This window comes from Topomyia yanbarensis, chromosome 2, assembly GCF_030247195.1.
Source record: "Topomyia yanbarensis strain Yona2022 chromosome 2, ASM3024719v1, whole genome shotgun sequence".
Lineage (NCBI taxonomy): Eukaryota > Metazoa > Arthropoda > Insecta > Diptera > Culicidae > Topomyia > Topomyia yanbarensis.
Window position 1 is genome coordinate 208,492,641 of NC_080671.1, and position 21,516 is coordinate 208,514,156.

Sequence of the window (21,516 nt, forward strand, 5' to 3'; positions counted from 1 at the left end):
GAAAGTTTTAATATATTAACCGGTTTCTCTCCGGTCCGAAAATATACCACCCATGGCCCAGAGGTACCTTCTGGGTACTGCTTTATACGGGGAGCAATGCGAGTGTTAGGGGGATCAGGGACTTCCATGATTACATCAGATGGTATTTCGCCCTCGGCCATTTAAGCACGAGGGCAGAGCGTTATATAAACGGGAATGTGTCTTATTATTTGATTACAAGGTAGAGTAAAAGTAGAGAAAAGGAAAGAAAGCAAACGAGGAAAAAAATAAAGCAAAACTTATCTGCAAACAACGTCGATTGTTCCGCACCAGCGAAAACAATGTACTGGATTTACTGCCGGCACCAGCAGAATGGCAGCTAACGAACGAACAAAGGATGACCTTCACTCACTTAAATTTACACACCGAACACCACTGTGAAATATAACGATCCGATCCGTTCAAAGGTTGGGAGACGTATGACACATGGTTATTTTAGTATATAACATATAATATTATGGATATCCTTGAATTTTGAAACACTCAGTAGGGCTGGAATATTGTTAAACGCGTACCATTTAAGCAAACATTGATAATCAGTATTGCCTCTTTGAGCGGATGAAATTTTTAAGTTTCTGATTTCAAGGTTTATCGAGGAAGAAATCAATTTCCTCGTGCATTTTTTCTTTAATTTCGATAATGTAACTCTTAAATACCATCTTCGTGGAAAGTAACAGGTATGTTGATATATGAGTAAATAAGTGCAAACGTTTAAAAAAATTATGTACTGGTGGGGTAAGATGGACAGTCTTGATCAATTATATTGATTCATCCTCTGTCTGACTTTCTAGAGTATAGAAACGAAAATCTAGCGATCAATCGTAGAGAACCGTCTAGCTAACTGAAGTCTCACACACAGTAGTTTGCAGGATGCACGCTAATGTGTCCGAGGCTAAATACGGAAGTCCTAGAACCTGAAAAAGGTAGACGACTTCGTTCAAGTCCCGCAATCTGGCTATATGCAATCGAGGAACTGACATTGCCAGTTGCACATTTAATGTATAACAACGGACGAACCGACGTGCCACGTGGAACAAAAAATGCGCCAGATGGTTTCCTAATTACACTAGTGCATCTATATAATGGTTCGCATGGTAGTTCACGTCGATAAAACAACAGTACGCCAAATCCAAAGTGTATAGACGTTGTATCAGGTATGCTAAAATGAACAAACTTTATTTTATTCATGTTAAAGATCGTTTTTCACTATTTCACAAAACTGCCCGTTTAAACGGAAAAAACTAACAGAATACATATATTTTCAATGAATTCTTAATACTATTTTGATGCATACGTAGCTGGGAGAACCTCCTGTAATATCACTATACTTATCGAGAAGTCTGCCTTTATTCAAACATAGCGGAGCAATCAGTTGTAGTTTGACAGTAGCGATCGCTTCATTTCAAATCAGTCGTTATTTTGCATGCGACACATTTCGAATGTCTCTGTCACGTCGGTTCGTCGGTGCTGGTACTATGGGAATATACTGAGATTAAATATATTACATGCTATAATTTTTGAAGTAGATCTCAGAAAAGGAAATTTTAAAGGAAATAACCTTAACATTTGAATGGAAATATTTTCGTTTCTCAAAAATACGGGAAAGTGGGGTACTGGATCATTTTGTCCCCGAAATCCCACATTTTTTTATTTTTTCCGCTGCAAATTATACATATTATATATATATATATATATATATATATATATATATATATATATATATATATATATATATATATATATATATATATATATATATATATATATATATATATATATATATATATATATATATATATATATATATATATATATATATATATATATATATATATATATATATATATATATATATATATATATATATATATATATATATATATATATATATATATATATATATATATATATATATATATATATATATATATATATATATATATATATATATATATATATATATATATATATATATATATATATATATATATATATATATATATATAAATATATATATCAACTCCATTTAAAGGGTTACATACCTTTTTGTGAGAAAAATGTCAAGAGTCTTTGAATTTTCGTAAAGGCATATAGCAATGATTTCATTACATCAAACTTATAATATTTTGGTAATAAATTTTTCAATGAAATATACAAGCATAAGTTTATGAAAATATATTGATAATTGGCGGAGCTATGTCTTTTTCCCAGAATCCCACCAATCAACTAATATCCCAAAACTTAGTTGAATAAATAATATTTTTTTCAGCTTTCGGGAACGTTTTTCCTAAAAAAATGCTATTTTAAGTCCTAAAAATTGTATCAAAAAATTCTCATCCACGAATAAAAAATTTATGCATAAAAAAGGTATCGTTAAGGTACGAGAAAAAAAATTACGATCAATTGAAAAAAAAAATTGAAGCGTTGAGTGGTTTTTCGGCAATCGTGATCAAGGAAAAACCAATTTTGGAAAAACGACATTTCGAGAAAATCGAGTTTAAAAGTTCAAGTTACCACTGCTCATGGTAGACGAAGCGCGCTCGGAAGCGCTGTAACTTTCGATCTATTTCTCGGATCCTTATAAAAATTTGGAAAATATTCTCAAGGAGTTGTACTTTCAGAAAAAGTAATAAAAAAAATCTATTTCTTGCAAAATAAAAAGGTATGTAACACCTTAACAATAAATTATTATTTAATTTGCTATTTCTAATGTAAAATAGGTTAGGGATGACATGAGAAAAGTCATTTGTGGAAAAAGTTGGGGGTATGGGGACATTTTATGAAAAAAATTGGTTTGTAGAGTTAGGGCAGATTTCTTCACCCTCGCTTAACTTTTAAACCAGGTTCACCAGTACGTTTAAACCTGGCTTAAGTTTAAGTGAGGGTGAAGAATTCGGTCCTTAATGTCAAAATATTGAATGTTTTTGAATTTCTTACGTAACGAATCTCTTTTTATTTTGTTTCTAAGTTTTTCCACGTGCAACAAGGTGCATTTTATGGAAATTGATTGAAGAATAACATAAATAAATGCAGGAGCAAATGATAAAACTTAATATGAATTATGCTATATTTCACCCTAAGAAGAAAAATTGGGTAAACACTAATATGAATGACAAAAGGCCCCATGACCCCAACTCGTGTTCGAACGAAGATCGCAAAGGTTCCAGTCAATTTTGAAGATTTTTTTCACATTAGAAAAATTGCAAAATATGTACGATTTGCACCACGGAGTAGAAAAATCAGGAAAAATGTGTGATTTTGGGGACAAAATGATCCAGTACCCCACTTTTCCTTATTTTTTGAGGAACTGGAAATAACTCCATTCAAATACTAAGTTTATTTCCTTCAAAAAGAGGTCTGAATTGTAATTTTCTGAGGTATACTTCAAAAGTTAATTTTAGTATATTTTATCTCCATATTTTCCCATAGCACCAATTTCAAAAACTTCAAGCAAAAATACAGAAAATACATCATTTGGTTCAACTCTATCTAAATTGGACCCCAAAACCTATTTTTTGTATCGAAGTGAACATATAAATTAAGAAGAACCACAAAGTATTCAAAAACATCCGTTAGGAACATGTAAACCGCCAGGGTAACATTGATTGAAGAATAATATAAATATATGCAGGAGCAAATGATAAAACTTAATATGAATTATGCTATATTTCACCCTAAGAAGAAAAATTGGGTGAACACTAATATGAATGACAAAAGGCCCCATGACCCCAACTCGTGTTCGAACGAAGATCGCAAAGGTTCCAGTCAATTTTGAATATTTTTTCACATTAGAAAAATTGCAAAATATGTACGATTTGCATCACGGAGTAGAAAAATCAGGAAAAATGTGTGATTTTGGGGACAAAATGATCCAGTACCCCACTTTTCGACTCATTTACACGTGTTGAGACTTTGAGCACCATACCAGTGAATGTACGTACCGGCTTTTGTAATTTTTTTGTGATTTCGTTCCGTGAAAAATTTAATGTGCAAATTTAACCTGAACTGTTTTGTGGCGAAAGATTTTGAAGCGAATGGCCGACGTGTGCGCATATTTATTGGTAGCACAGAGCGGGACGAAAACTAATCAATCAATAATTATCCCGAAAGTCTGCAGATCAAAAAGGAGGAAGACTAGTGCGACAACTATGCGATTTACACCTGCATACGGAGCTCCGGTCGTAATTGTACAATTTGTCACCGGGTCGGGTGAGAGATTTCCAATGATAGATTTTTTACCAATCGCGGATTAAAAATACATACTGCTACCGAACATTGAAAAGTTGGTTTCCATTTGCAAGTATGTTCGTCGAAAAAGGTGGAAACAACGAGTGCGCCGTAAATGGGGAAAAATATGTAAACCCGGCTGCACTCAGCATCATTAGAAGACCAAAACGTCAGAACTTGTTAATGACATAGGAAAGCAGCAGTGTCTTTCGGTGACTGTGCAAATTCTCGATGTCCGTTATATCCGTGTGGAATCTTCAAGTCTGTTGCAACACGTCGCTCTTACGATACCTTCCCCAGTACTCGAGTAGTACGGCATACTCAGATAGAGCAAGACTAGAAGACGTGCCATTGAATATAATGGTTAAAACACTACAAGCAGACTACACGAAGAATGTGGTAGAACGCGGTACCTGAAGCCTGTTCCCGTTGCAGGGCATTCAAAAGAATTTGGTGAGATCAATCCAATTTATTGTTATTTTTTAGTTCATTATATAATTCTTACCGCACCATAATAGTTATATCCACTTATCCACTTCCCGTTTCCCTTCCCTACTAACAAACTCTTCCATCCGTAATACCTATGAAGATTGCGTGGGTTCCCCGTATCTTCTAAAGTAGGTATACAACTAACATTCCCTTCCCTTTAGCGATCGTAAGGACATGGCCAGGTGTGCAGTGTGCATCACTGTATCAGCCACCCATGATGAGTGCGGTCGTTTTTGCTATGCTATGCTATGCTAAAATGATCCAGTACCCCACTTTTCCTTATTTTTTGAGGAACAGGAAATAATTCCATTCAAATACTAAGTTTATTTCCTTTAAAAAGAGGTCTGAATTGTAATTTTCTGAGATATACTTCAAAAGTTAATTTTAGTATATTTTATCTCCATATTTTCCCATAGTACCAATTTCAAAAACTTCAAGCAAAAATACAGAAAATACATCATTTGGTTCAACTCTATCTAAATTGGACCCCAAAACCTATTTTTTGTATCGAAGTGAACATATAAATTAAGAAGAACCCCAAAGTATTCAAAAGCATCCGTTAGGAACATGTAAACCGCCAGGGTAACAATTTAGCACTGGGTGGAAATATACCTATTTTTGACTATAAACTCTGAAGAGTGTATTTGTTTACATAAAATTCACAGTTTATAAAGAAATTAAAGAAATTAAAAACTCTGATAAAATTATGCTCACCGCTGTTTGGTACCGCTCACGTTAAAGTTGTAAATTTTTGTTCATTTTAGCGTTGGTTATATGTGTACAGATAGGTTTAGAAAATTTTGTTTAACATTTGTGTATAAGTAACATAGGGTTAGATAGGCTCCAATTCTTCGATTGCTATACACTGAAATCCATTCGGTGAAGAAAATAACAAAACAAATTCTTGTTTTCCTAATTAGTTGATTTTAACAGAAAAATGAAAAACGAAACTAAATTTTCTCTTAATTTTGCGAGATTCTCAAATAATAGTTATTGATAATTAATATTGATTTTGATTCAAGACACACATCATACGAAATGACATCAAAGTAGCCAAGAGGCACACCTTACTGAAATACATCAAGGTAGCGACAATAACTATTTCATACACGCTGGGCATAACGGTTATGCAGGTAGGTAGTCGTCTCAGCTTGGAAAGCTTGTTTTAGCCCGGACGCAACTACCAGTACACAAAAATCAGCAATTCAACTGACTTCATTTTGGTTTTACCTAGTTTTTCTTTAGAAAACATTTCAATAAAGGAATGATTTTGATTGACATTTTTTTCAATACATGTAGGTATACTGAAAGTTGAACGTACTGTCGAAAATTGTCAAAATCATTATATTTCAGATTTAGTCGATTATATAGTAAAATTTCAGTTATTAACAAATGTAATATGCAATATGATAATTATTTTTCATCTTTTGAGATTCCAAACTAGATCTGGAATAAGTATGAAGATTTTTTGCAGTGCTGGCTGTCTAAATAGAAAAGAAATAAAAATTATTTCTTTCATCTAAAATTGAAATCATCAATCAATTACCAACAATCCTTAAATAGCTTTGGCTATTTCGTCTCATTTAAGAGTGCAGTTTATAAAAAGATAACATTATGAGAAAAATAACTTTACATTATATTTACGTGTGAATTACTGGCATACGGAGTATTTCTACAATTTAATTCCATACCTTCATCCGTCGGTCGGTGAAACAAAACGTTTGAAATATCCTATGTTGTATTTTACGATGAAGCAGTTTAATTCAACAATGAGATTAGTTGAATTCCAGTCGTATGTGTCTTGGCTGAAAAGGTAGTGTAACGGCATATGCAATTGAGTCTGAACTAAAACAAGCGTTACAAGCTGAGACAAGCTTCTCAAGCTTCAGCTCAGGTAGGCTTTCTAAGTTTTGTGCTAGGCTGAAACGTTCATGTCCAGACAGAAACTGACAGCATCAAACCAACAACGTTGGATTATTGTTTTCAACAAAAATTTAGTTCGCCCAAATATTAACTAGACGAAACCAAAAACTCAACTAATTTTTTAGTTGAAATTGTGATGAATCGGTTTTCCGTGTACAAAAAAGAGTTGTATGGATTATGCTGCCGACTGATAGCTTCCAGCGAGAGTGCTGTTTCGTGTTTTATTTTGGTCGTGAGGAAGGCGGCCATCGAGTTTTAATTAGATAGTGACGGACCACAGCCACAAACAGACGTTCGAAAAATTTGTTTCTTTTTTTCGGGACAGTTTCCCGCCATCGTAACTCAGTTCAGTGCGCGAGTGCGACGGCAAATTAAATCCGTCAATAGTGTCCGAGTGTGGTCCGGGCATTCGTGAAAAGTCCTGGTGTAGGGTCGCCGAAACTGGAAGCTAACCGCCAAGGAGCTACTCGCTTCCCCGGCTAAACAAAAAGGACCCAAGTGACACCAGTACCGTTCTCACTGTGGAGGATCAGCGGAACGAGCCTAGCTCTCCTCCACAGTTAATCGACAAGAAGAACGAAGCAGGGCGGACAAAGGTTCCCCCTGAGGTAGGCCACTGCGGTGCCTACCTGGGCCATTCACGGGGAGTCAGTGGACCCGGCGATTATTCGCCCTGTCGCTAGGTTCCAACAAAAGAGCAAAGCTCACCTCCCTAGCTAATTATCAAGGACCACGGCCGGAGCAGCCCTCTAAATTCGGGAGAACTTGGCCGTTGTGTTCCTGGCCGGTCGGACGCAACAGAGACCATCCGCCAGCGACAACAGAGCATCCAGCATCAACAGCAAAGGTGAATCGAAAAATATAAAGTCGGTAAATTTTATTTGTTTTTTTCCCTTTTTGTTTATTGCGTAACGAAAATCCAAAATTCCGGTAGAAGCACCTAGGCCGCCCTGGAAAGAAGGGTCCGCCGAGCAAACAAGAACCCGAATAGTGGAATAACCCCTACTTACACTAATTACAATTGTAAATTGTGATATTTTTGCTGTGAGCGTCATATCCCAACAGTGTACATATTTCTTCGTTTTATATTTCTAAAAAGATACTTCTTGATTTTTGTAAATTAATCTCGCCGGACACTCGAAAGCCAACATATGGAATTACAGCATAGAGTATTACATATTGACAAAAACATGCTTTTACTATGTTATATTTGAATATACCCTAATAAACATCTTGATCATGATTCAAGAGCCTAACGACCTGTTCATTCAAACAATATGTAGAATCGTAGGACTACATGGGTTAAAGTTCGTGTATAATATTGTTTATTAGGGTACCCAGTTAAGATCAGCCGGAATGCTGGCTGGTTCTAATTCGTATTCCGGCTCCAGTAACACAACCGATTCTAGTTAGAATCGGTTATGTCACTGGAGCCGGAGTTCGAATTAGAACCAGCCAGGTCTCCGGTTAATTTCCGGCTGAACATTACTGGGTATCTTTAACATGTCAGTCTTGCCCCCAGTTCCCCTAGAGATATTTTTAGCCCATCCAATGAGATCCAATGATTATATCAAAAATTCTAAATGATCAAACCAAAACTTTCCGAGAACTTATTGAATAGATAAAAATGCTCGTGATTATTACAGGGAATGTTATAATTTAACGGGTAAAATTAAAAATTACTGTTTCACTGATTGGTAAAATAATGGAAATTCATTTATTTTAATGCTTATCGAACGAAGTGGATCAGCGTAATACATAATACGTTTGTTGACGGACTTTAATGCGATGGAGTGCAAAGTTGATGCAAAAAAAGGAAGTGAAATGATTTTTTTCAAATTTAATGCAAAGTTGTTATATATTCCTAGAATGATAGGGACCTAGATCAGAAGTGATCTGCCCCTACGTGTGAACCGTGAATTTGATTGAATTGAAAAAAAAAAAATATTCTTGAAGAGCTCGATCCCTAATTTCATTTAACCACAGATAACAGACATTTAGGCTAGAACAAAATTTCTTCAGAAACCTGTGTAAACTTTTAAATTGATAAACGTTGGAAATTCGTGTGTCACTATTGCCATCTACGCAACTGTTTGCTACACGTATTTGACAGCTGCAATCCAACAACATTGCATCGATAACTGCGCCACCTACAAACGTTTGCCAAACATGTTTCAGACGTTTGATTGATTCTGAATTTCAGTAGCGGGTATTTACACACGTTTTGAATCGAGCATAAACGTCTGTTATCTGTGATTTAACGTACAATAATAACTTGTTCAAATTGATTAGTTACTCTTACATCCCGTTCGAAATTATTTATCTATGACATGATAAAAGTACTGTATCTGTGCTTTTTTACAGACAGGAGAAATGGAAGTTAAGAATCCCATGTTCTTAGATGACACAACACTGACACCCAAAGGTGTGCAGCCTCATACGGCAGGGATACAACCAAAAGTACCACCTGGCACTAAGCAATCATCGGACAGCAGACATACACCGGAGTGAATATAAGAAAATTTAGAGTGAATACAGAGAAAATAACGAATTATCTTCCAAATGTAAACAAATTATTTTGAAGACTATAAAATTATAGGTGTATTGGTTGTGGTTGGAGACGTAATATGCAATTCAATCTAGATTTCAATCTTGAATGAAAATGATTGAACAACATAGAATTTTGCAGTACCTTGATTGGCGAATGCGAAGACAAGATTAAGCAAAACTGTAATTTAATTAAAAAAGTTCAATTCTATACCGTTTATTCAAAACGTCATATCTAACAAATGTAAACAAATTATGCCAAAGAAAAGCCAAGCATTGACTCTTTATCGTCCACAAATAATAGAGAAAAATAATAACTTTTTACATGTTAATTTTATCTCGTCAAAATGTCACATATAGTATACCAAAGTTTTGCTAATATTTTGTTGATGTGATGTTTTGCGTTGTGATGTTTTTCCAAGTCGACTGTAGTTAGCATCTTTTTCCAATGCCAAACCTCATATCTACACTCATGGTTGCAATACAGCACATGAAATATATCACAACTACAAGCCAATATATCAAAACGTCACGGTAAAATGTGCCATCTACAAACGGTGTTGCCAAGACCACATATGTAAAAGAGCCTAATAGCAAAAATGATCTGCAAAATGTAATAAAATAATAGTTATCAATTATCTCCCTGTTATCTTCGCAAAAAACATGTAATATGCTTATACGATCCTGCAATGAGTAAATGCAGAGGTGATAGTACAATTAATAGCCTTCTGTGTGCTTTAATTGTTAAATGAATTTAAAAGTTGCTAGCATATTTTTGCAAGCGATTTTCTCCGTTTCACGTTTCTGTTAGATATGATGTAATGAAAAAACGCTCTAGAATTAATAAGGAAAGTAAGAATCACAACCAAAAGTACCACCTTCAGTTGTGGTATTGCGAGATTGAGGTCAAAGGGCTTGATATTTTTGACAAATGACGTTGAATCAGGTGGAAAATCTCATTCACGCACTCTCCTTTCATATACATAGGGTGAAGAGCCTATTTTCGTCTTGTTTCTATTACCACCCGACCCATTTGAAGCCGTTGGTTAGAGTAGTGTCTGCCATCTTTGTTCAACGCACTGAGTCAAATGGTAATTCAACGATAGGGGCAATCGATTCAAGTTTTCGTTGCGCTCAAACACGAGAATTTCACTGTTTTAAGCATATTTGTGTTACTATCTTGGTTGTTAATAACTAAGCAAAGCAGCTGATGCGAATTTGTACGTATTTTACTGATTGTAAAACGAGTAATTAATTGATTAGTGAGGAACACTCCTTAATATGGTGAAAATAGGCGCTTTATCCTATATGTCCATACACATTTCAACTGTGTTGGTGTTCTAGACGTCAAATAACACGGTGCTACTAAAGAGCAAGATGGAGAGAAAGTGGAAACGTTTGACACTTTTGAGTGTATTAGTATTATACTTGCAAAATTAAGCGTGGCGACCGGGGCCGCACGATGAAAAGTGAGAAAAGGCCGAGCTTCCCTTCGGATCTATCGATTAGAACATTTATTAACACTTTTTACCTCGAAAAAAAACCGATTAAATTAACTATGACCGAACCGAAACAAAAGTTATGGCAACAGAAGGGCCGGCTACGTCAACTGTTTGTGCTTTTCTTCTTCATATCCTCTTGTGAAAAATGACAACCGCACTCACCCACAGAAAAAAATGTGCACACCTGTATCCGTCTTGACTAAAGATACTACAATAACAAAGAGACGCCATCTTAATTCAGTGAAAACAATTCAACTTGCAACCAAGCTACGGGTCACAAGCAACACTGCAAATGTGCAAGCCTCACAAAACTTGTTTGTTATTATTCCGAATCTGAATGTTTCTTCTAGCTAAAATGAAAATCTGCTGCGACTGGTCTGCTAAAGTTTCTCGACCAGCTGAAACATAGTTATATCCACAGGAATAGTCTTTTGCAGCAGCCTGGTGCTTACAGAGTGGTGGCGAGAAGCTGAGCAAGTGCTGGTACTGACAGTAGGATGCGATATGCGAGAAACCTGCTTGCAGCATATCAAATGGAGCCTGTCAGAGTAAAAGCAGGCAATCGGCGCCGATCCGCTCAGCTTTCACTCTGACATCATCCCTTTGGTTTGCAGCAAGCAGGTTTCTCGCATATCCCATCCTACTGTCAGTACCAGCGCCTGCTCAGTTTCTCGCCGCCACTCTGTAAACGGCCTAAGGGTGCTTACAGAGTGGCCGCGAGAAACCTTCTTGCAGCATATCAAATGGAACCTGTCAGAGTAAAAGCAGGCAGTCGGCGCCGATCCGCTCAGCTTTCACTCTGACATCATCCCTTTGGTTTGCAACAAGCAGGTTTTTCGCATTCTATTGTCAGCATCAGCGCCAGCTCAGCTTCTCGCCGCCACTCTGTAAGCACCCTAATGGCGATTTCGCTTGAACCTGAAACTGAGCCAGGTTCTAACCCCAACCGCTGTCAGTTCATACATTTTGACAGCAGTTGGGGTTAGGAACTGACTCAGTTTCGCCTCAAACGAAAACCACATAAGACAAGACAACTAGAGCACTCTAGTTAGAGTGCGGCCAAGACGTGTTTGACGTATCCAAACGAGCAGAAATCTGACGTATTTCTATGGTGAATACGTCAAATTTCATGTTCGTTTGGATACGTCATGGCTTCTTGGCCGCACTCTAACTAGACTAAAGACAACTAGTAAGCGATTTCTGGAGCCCAAATGACGTCTTCTAATTGGATAATTAGAGCACTCTAGTTAGAGTGTGGCCAAGAGGCCATGACGTATCCAAACGAACATGGAATTTGTCGTATACACAATAGAAATACGTCAAATTTCATGTTCGTTTGGATCAATGAGGTATATATAGGTGTGGCAGAACACACGGTTTGCTAGTGTTGGCAACCAAAAATATGTAAACAATCCAGAAGCACAACGGGTCGACGTCATAGCGGTCACACGATTCAATGGGAGCGGAACGACCGCTATGACGAAAGCAAGTCGATTTATACTGTGATCACTCACACCACTCATGTACGATTCATCTTACGAATACTAAAGTGCCATCTTTGCCAGACCTGTATATACAACATTGCGTTTGGATACGTCATGGCCTCTTGGCCACACTCTAACTAGAAAGCTCTAGACAAATGGGATACTGTTTTCGTTACCACAGGGCCCATTTCGCAGTGTTGGCATCATGATCAATGCAAGTTGCCTATTGAAAATAATTTGAATTCGTCAATTCTGTATCGTAAATATTTAATATTAACGCTGAATATTTGAATAAAGACTCGACATATTAATCATTTGTTTACCATTCATATATTAGTTTCCTTCCGATCGAATACCTGTCAGTAGAATTCATATGAATCAAAATCTTTCCGAATTATTTTTGAAGAACATTTGTATTTATGTGTGTATTTGCGACGTTGGCCTGTTAGCGTATTTGCAATATTCAAATTTACTATTCTCGTGTATGATTAGAATGTTGCTGACCTATGTATACATTGTATAGAAAGAAAACAAAATATAGAGATGTCGAGTCAGTATCCAGTGATTCTGCATTTTTATTGTCGTTTTTGCTTGAGGCAGAAGCTGACTCAGTTTCGGACCTAACTGCTGTCAACCCGTTTGTTTGAAGCCAGTTTAGAACGTAGGTTATGCGCCATTGAACTGAAAACCGATTTGGGTTCCAACCTGAAATATATTTCGGTCTCGCTCACACCTCAGCTCACACCTCAGCTCACACCACCGCACAGTGGCGGATTTCTTTAAAAACCTGGCCAAAAGTCGAAAATGGTTTTGATTGACCTGCAAATGTACATACCACGTTTTTTTGGGGCGTAGATTACGATTTTGATGTCAGATTTTCAAAATGGCGGATACAAAATGGCCGACATTTTAATATAAATATTAGTAAATTATCACAAATGAATGATTTTGATTGTTCTAGTGTATGCCAATAAGGTTTATAATGTATCGAATTTTAAATGGTGTAGTTAAATGATAGAATTTGTTGATTTGCACGCAATAAGATATTTGGGTGTCTAGATGATGTAGCTTTTATGAGAATTGATGTTATTAGTTATTTCAAACTATGTATGTTGAAATATTATACAACATAGTTATAAAACTTTTCAACTCTCTGTACGATTTTTATTCAATTGCTGTCCGATGCACATATTTCTCAAAGAACGAAAAATGGTATTTTTTTAAAATTATAGAAAATAAGCCGATTCTACGACGAAATGCATGGAGTGAAAATTGACAACAAGTTTGCATGCAAATAGTAGTAACTAAAAATGAATATGACAAAAAAAATGAAAACAAGTGCAATTAACTAAGATTCATAGTTTTATTTAAATTGTTAGACCGAGGATTTGTACAAAGTTAATTATTACGATGAATTATTATACTTAGTCAGAACATGCTTGTACCGCTTCCTGGTATAGTTTTGAGCAACCACGTTTTGTTGTCATGCTTGCTGACATACTACGACAGACAACCTTCCGGAGTATTCCTAGTATTCTTTTGCACTACTCTGCCCTCACTCATTACTGATTTTCGCTCGTAGAATCCAGTCATATATTCCACCTCTAGACTTGGTTTGCTTTGCATGATCAAGCGTCACAGTTGCCCGGTAAAGTTTAACCATGGTATTCGTAAACGGTTTTTGAAATTTGGAACCTTTGGCGATCACTTCTACTCACCCCGTTGGTTTTTAATATGAATGACCAAAATTATTTACGTCTTTTGCGTTCTTACTTTTGATAAGTTTTGAAAAGGTTAATGAATCTCGATGAAATTTTCACCACTTAATACACAATTCTTCCTGTACAAAATTCAGTATTGTGCGACTCGCTATGACAACCGGAGGTGCAGTAGTAATTAAAAGTACGAGTCTAACTTTTGAACTGAAAATCTTATAATCCATCTCCGTCTCCACTTAATCAAAGATTACTCAAAAACGGGCAAATTCGGGCAAGAATTCTATAGTGTTCCAAATGGAGAATTGTTCAAGGAACACACATTGCCTTGCAACATAGTGGACACACGTGAACAAAAAAGTATTTCAATAATTTTGCAAAAATGTGTGCTGAAACCGTCTGCTACAAAATCGTGAAAGTTATTGACATTTTCTATAAACAAACAAAATAATATCTTTTGACATCAATACATTTAAATAAAGTACATACTTTTAGCATAACTTTCCATTATTCCATATTCGAAACCGGCAGTTTTATCAAAATCCAGCTACATTTGAATAATACTGATATATCGAGCGCTCGATAAAAAAGATGAGCAAAACGCGATGGTTTAAACTGTTTGGATATGCCAACACCTCAAATATAGAAATTTTGGAGCGTTTCACTTACAATAGCATGCGGCAGCACCATCTGAAGGACAATGTATGTACTAGAACCCAAAGTACTAACATGCAATTTTCGGCTTTTGGCCAGGTTTTTAGGCAAATCCGCCACTGTGCACCGCTGCTTTCCAAGAACCCAACTCAGTTCCATTAAAAATGTTTGCTTGAAGCAACTAGCCTGAGTTAGTGTCTAAGTTCTCAATCGAAAACTGTAAATTTGTTACGGGGACCTTCACCTGGAATCGGCGAAACTCAAGCAATATTTGAAAATTTTTTGAGGAAAAACTAAAAAACTTACGAACTTCTGCTTTTGAACTCCTTAAATAAAAAGTGTATAGTCTGCAGACTGTTCTGTAACGAGTCGTTCACATGGCAAGATGGCGGAAGGGTGAGTCGAATAGATTTATGAATGTTAGTTTTGTTCTTGCGGTCTGATACGATATGCTAGCCAGATTTGCAAGAAATGTGTAGTGTTTGATACGGCGAAATGTTTGTTAATGAAACGGACATTGTGTATTATAGCAACATATCTAAATATGAAAAAGAAATTGGCTGCACTGCAAACATCGCTAGTCGCATACAGTCAACTGTCATCAATTATTCAGCAGGGCACGAAAACAGCAAGAAAACCAAAAATAAGAAGCCAGTTGTCTCGTCTTGTCTTAGGCAGCAGCAAAACCACATTAGGCCAAGATCAATTGCGATTTTTTCGATTGCAAGCGGATCCACAACCAGGGGTGCCAACCTTCCAGATTTATCTGGATTCTTCCAGATTTTTAAGCGTCGTCCAGACATACAGATTTATGTTTGTCTTATCCAGATTTCAGCAAATTTGTCCAGATTTATCCAGACAATTTGAAAAATAACAAAATGAGATATAAGAACCACAACCTTTTTGAGCTACGATTTTGAAAACAAAGATTTTTAGAATAGCTGGAAACACAAACTAGCAAAAAAATTTCGCTGAAAGCAAATAAATATTGTTGAATTTTTAGTAGCTGAAAATTTCAGAAATCCAAGATGCTGAAAGCTCACAACATCAAATTCAATCTTCAAGCTTTATCAAAAAAAATTGCCAATCCAGACAATTCCAGACATTTTGGAAAATTATTACAGACTTCTTGGAAAAACACTTGGCATCCCTGTCCACAACAAGAAAAGGCGTGGTTGAAGTCTTGTGCATATGTTTTTGTCTTGTCTTGTCAGTTTGTTGGAAACAAAAGAGCTTTACTTTGGCTGATTCAGACCAATAACTGAACGACTTTCATTTTAAATGTTTGCATCATTCAGTATTCATTACCCGCATGCTGAATTTCGTCATCCCATCAAACCAATTTTCTCTTTAGCGTTTCTAAATTGTAACAAATTTGATTCGAGGATATTACTTTTATCTTTAAAATAATTGTAATTTTAACGGATTGGATAACAATACTTCTTTAAAAACAATGCCACCAGGGCCGGCGGAAAGCGTGGGTAGTATGGGTAGTACTACCCACTCGAAAATAACCGTAATTAACCACTCGAAATTTTGAACCATTTCAAAAAAATTAGATGTGCAACGCATGTATCTCGCACTAAACACATTTGAAAACATCGATGTACCACAATTCCATTTGCTCAAACGAACGTGATTTATTGTGAATGTAATGTCAGCATGTGCATTGCGAAAAGGGAAAAAATCCTTACTAATGGACCCCTCACCCTATGCTTTCTACCCACTCGGGCGTAAAGTGTTTCGCCGCCCCTGAATGCCACATAATGCTAAACATTTACGATTGACAACTCTCTTGTTCGTTTGAAATGACTGACAGTTAAATTGGAATTCCAAACGAAACATGGCGTCTCTTTGTTATTCTAGTCAAAGGCCTTAGTATAAAGGTACGCAAAGAGTGTGCAGAAAGTGAAGCCGAAAAAAGTCTACCTATCGAGCAAAATTAGAATCCAACTTTGCTGCAGAGGTATCAGAGATGGATTGCAATTGTACTTTTTTTGACTTCACTCTTTGCGCAACTGTTCTCTATAGACTGTGATTCTAGTCTCTTTAGGTGCTACAGTGATTTTGTACTTTTCATGTGACGTAGTACAGGTTGTAGATCTCGCCAAACGCAACACAAGACAATGTTTGAAAAATGTTGCATGCCCTCAAAATCTTGATTTATGGTAAAAAAATTATTTTTCGGGACTTTCGGCATTAACAAAATTTCTCTGCGATCATTTTTCAACCGATTTTAAATTTTTTGAGTGTTCTGGAAAGAGGAAGAAATTACGGTATGTTATGTTCTTTTGTCAAAAATACTTTGCAATTTTGGATCAACAATATGAAAACAACCATAATTTTGCGTTTTTTCCATGAGAATTACTCAACATTCTTCTAAAGGCGTCTTTGTTTTAATAAAATTTTACAGAGAGCATTCAATTTCGCATCCAACAACCTATTTATCATCAAAGTCGGTTGAAAAATGACTGAGTTATTCATTTTTTCTTTTTCCAAATTCGAAACTTGCTCACAAGAACTCTTAAGGGGTTAGTGAGGTGTTGTCTCGCACTATAAGATGCTATAATCATGTCTTCCGCTATTTTTTCCAATTTCAAGCTCAAAGGTCACACACATACTTTTGAATGCATATGTAATCGAGCAAAAAAATCAATTTTTTGAAAATTTTATGGGACTGTCCTCTTAAAAGTTCATGCGAGCAAGTTTCTAAATTGGAAAAAAATTAATAACTCTGCCATTTTTTAACTGATTTGAGTCATAAATATCTTGTTGGATGCGAAATTGAATTTTCTCCTTAAATTTCTATTTTAAAGATGCTTCCCAATAAAAACGTAGCGCAGTTTTCATATTTATAATGAGAAATTCGCTAAATAATAGTTACTTTCATGGTTTAGTCCCAAAACCGCATAGTACTTTTAACAAAAGAAATTTTTTTCGTGTTGAAAATCCTGAAAAATGGTTTTTGGGCTATAAATCAAGATTTTGAGGGTATTTTATTCAAATTGTTTATTTGATAAGGCAAGTTTGCGTTAGCTTAAAGGTGGCAATCTTGGTTTGTTTTACATTTCAAATTACTTAAAACTAGGGGATTACATATTGATTTCTATTAAAATTAAACTAAGGAGAATTTATAGCTATGCATACACAAGGTAATATAATTTTCGTAAGATTAGAGGGGTCATTTAGTTTTTATGGCAATATGGTTTGAAATTTTTAGCAGGGAGATTATTGAAGCAAATAATTTTTAACTAAGGGGACAGTTTTTATAACTATCTTAAAACTAGGAATAACTAGATGGCGTGATTTAATTTTGTAAAGATTCGAGGAGATAATTTAGAGTTATTTTAATGTGGTAGTGGAGTTGGGCATTTTCAATGAGATTATATGATATAATAGTTAGAACTAGAAGAGACAGAAAGAGCTAAATTTTGCAGTGGGCTATTTGGTGGACGGGGGGGAGTAGGGGGTGATACTTCTAGGTATAAGAGACAGGGGAGTGAGAGTGGACAAAGATGGCAGGGAAGAAAGTAATTAACTTTCAGTTTCAGGCATCGGGCGATCAACGGCATAGGATACAGACTCGGGTGGCCTTCATCAGGAAGAATTATGTGCAGGGAGGACGGGTGTTCTTCCTCGAGTCGGCAGGGGTTCCTCCAGATGATTTCGTAGTACGGCTCAGATGCGGATCGGAAAGAGTTCGAGTTGCGCGTGTGGTTTGGACGTAGATCCCGTGTTTGTTGGCTCATTCGACAGAGATGTTTGGTGTCGCCTTGGAGTCGCATCAAACCTTCGTGGGTGTATGGTACAGGCGGAAGAAGGCTCTTCTGAGAATGACAAGAAAAAGGGGCCTGTTAAATTTGTATATTGATGGTTTTTATGAAGGGACATTTAGAGGACATCGCGACTTGCCAGCACATCTCGAACCGGGACGTTGGGTGGTCTTCCTCGGGTCCGGAGGGTGTCCATATCTGGCGGAACTGTACTCGGTGCACGCCCAGACAATGTGTTCAATATCGTGATAGCCGTCGACACAAGCGCAGATACCACTCACCACGAGCCCAATACGCCGGAGATGTGCATCCAGCGTGTAATGGTTTGCAATGAGTCGGGACATCACACGAATGAAGTCACGACCCACATCCATCCCCTTGAACCAAGGTTTCGTCGATAACTTAGGGACTATTGAATGTAGCCACCCTCCCAGCTCCCCATTGCTCCACGAGGTTTGCCAACTTTCGAGAGTTCTCTGATGAGTAATACTGAAAAATTCGCTGAAGCAAATTGGTCTTTCAAAAACGTCACCTTCTAGGGCACCCGTCTTAGCTAAGGAGTCCGCCTTCTCATTGCCCGGAATGGAGCAATGAGAAGGGACCCATACCACAGACTAACGGACATAACACTCCAAAACAAAGCTTCGCCCGCTTTAACGGTCATTTTAAATATATTTGTAGTTGGAACTGTGGCCACATTTGAAATTATGGCGCCACTGACATATGAACAAGCATATGGGGGATAGGCCACTCGTGAAAAATTGTTCCCAAACCTGAGGGGTAACCCACCAGTAAATGAGTGTTTGGGACTGTGAATAAAAGAAGGAGCTAGTGTTCTGGGAAAATTTTCGAATCGATGTTTTTCGAGGGAATTCCCTCGTAGTGTTATGTCTGTTAGTCTGTGCCCATACCAAGGTAATCTGAAAAGATTTGTCAAATAAAGTACTCAGGAGCTCCCGTATTTTCCCCAAAAAATACGAGGAGTGCTTTCCATGTTTCATCGAGCGAATAGCGCCAATAGAACTTAGACTATCCGAGACGATGAAGTAATGGTCTGCGGGTAATATGTCAATGACTCCAAGGGTAAACTGAATAGCAGCTAGTTCTTCGGCGTAAACTGAAGCGGGGTCACTCACTGAGTTTGTAGGAGGCAGTGAACGTTCGATTGAAAATACCGAAGCCAGTGGACCCTTCGAGGTTTGATCCGTCAGTATAAAACATCTTAAAACAGTCGACTTATCGGAATTTATTATAAAAAATGTGGGCGTATGTGGTCCGGAATTCCACTAATCTCGTCTTTCATGGATGTGTCGAAGAAAACAGTAGATTCAGAAGTATGCACACGGTTGGGATTGTAAGAAGAAGGATTAATATTTTGCACCATGTAGTCAAAGTACAGGGACATAAAACGGGTCTGAGAATAGAGCTCAACAAGCCTTTCGAAATTTTCAATCACCACCGGGTTCAAGATATCGCATCGAATGAGCAATCGATATGACAGTTCCCAAAATCGATTTTTCAGCGGAACAATGCCCGCCAGGACTTCGAGACTCATCGTATGGGTCGACTGCATGCACCCTAAGGCGATCGCAAACAACGATACTGAATTTTTTCGAGTTTGATGAAATGTATGTTCGCGGCGGTTCGAAAGCAGAAGCATCCGTATTCCATTACCGACAGTATCGTTGTTTGATACAACCTAATTAGGTCTCCTGGATGGGCACCCCACCATGTTCCGGTTATTGTACGAAGAAAGTTGATCCTTTGTTGGCATTTCTGTTTCAGATACCGAATATGGTATCCCCAAGTACCTTTCGAGTCGAACCACACTCCTAGATATTTTACTGTGAAGACCTGAGCGATGGTTAGACCCATTAATAGAAGCTGTAGTTGTGCTGGTTCACGCTTCCTAGAAAATACAACTAGCTCAGTTTTCTCCGTGGAGAATTCGATACCTAGCTTAATAGCCCAAGCAGACAAATTGTCCAAGGTATTCTGTAATGGTCCTTGTAGATCGACAGCTTTGGGTCCCGTTACAGAAACCACGCCATCGTCTGCAAGTTGCCTTAACGTGCAAGAATTGTCAAGACATTCGTCAATGTCGTTGACGTAGAAATTGTATAACAGGGGGCTTAGACATGAGCCCTGGGGAAGGCGCATGTAGCTAAATCGTGATGTCGATAAGTCACCATGCGAAAAATGCATGTGCATTTCCGATAACAAGTTTAGTAAAAAGTTGTTTGAAGTCGCTGAAAGACCATGCTGGTGCAGCTTCTCTGAAAGAATGTTGATCGAAACTGAATCAAAAGCCCTTTTAATATCTAGGAACACTGATGCCATCTGCTCTTTGCTAGCATAGGCCATTTGAATTTCGGTTGAGAGCAACGCAAGACAATCGTTCGTCCCTTTGCCTTTGCGAAAGCCAAATTGTGTATCTGACAGTAAGCCATTTGCTTCGACCCAATTGTCGAGACGGGATAGGATCATTTTCTCGAACAACTTCCGGATACAGGATAGCATTGCGATCGGTCGATACGAATTGTGTTCGGAGGCTGGTTTTCCTGGTTTTTGGATGGCGATGACCTTCATTTGCCTCCAATCGTGTGGGACAATGTTAGCCTCAAGAAACTTATTAAATAAGTTCAAAAAGCGTCTCTTGGCAGAGTCTGACAGATTCTTCAACAAGTTGAATTTTATTCTGTCTGGCCCTGGAGCTTTATTGTTACACGACAAGAGAGCAAATGAGAACTCAACCATCGAAAAAGGTATTTCGTTTGCGTTATCGTGAGGGGGCGCGGCGCGGTATATCTTCTGTGCCGGGCGGAATCCGGACAAACCTTCTTGGCGAAATCGAATATCCAACGGTTTGAATATTCCATGCTCTCATTAGTACTGTTTCGATTTCGCATACGTCGGGCTGTTCCCCAAAGAGTGCTCATCGATGTTTCTCTCGTTAATCCGTCGACGAACCGGCGCCAATAACCGCGTTTTTTGGCTTTCATCAAACTCTTCATCGCTTGTCTAACGTCGCGTACTGTCGAAAACAAGCGGGTAACGCGTCGTTCCGGAAGGTCTTATACGCGGCGGCCTTCTCCGCGTACACGTCTGAGCACTCTTTATCCCACCAGGGATTGGGAGAACGTTTTTATCAAAGAGAATAGGG

The 21,516-nt window shown here is 37.4% G+C and overlaps 1 protein-coding gene across 2 annotated transcripts in view; it reads left to right on the top strand.

Moving 5' to 3' along the window:
• Positions 1-9,311, top strand: part of LOC131682803 (uncharacterized) — a 246,948-nt gene extending 237,637 nt beyond the window's left edge. For both annotated transcript variants that reach the window (XM_058964559.1, XM_058964560.1), the window contains exon 6: positions 9,043-9,311. In XM_058964559.1, coding sequence (XP_058820542.1) covers positions 9,043-9,189 — 147 coding nt within the window. In that variant the 3' untranslated portion in view covers positions 9,190-9,311. The remainder of the gene's footprint in view (positions 1-9,042) is intronic.
• The last annotated feature ends 12,205 nt before the right edge of the window (positions 9,312-21,516 follow it).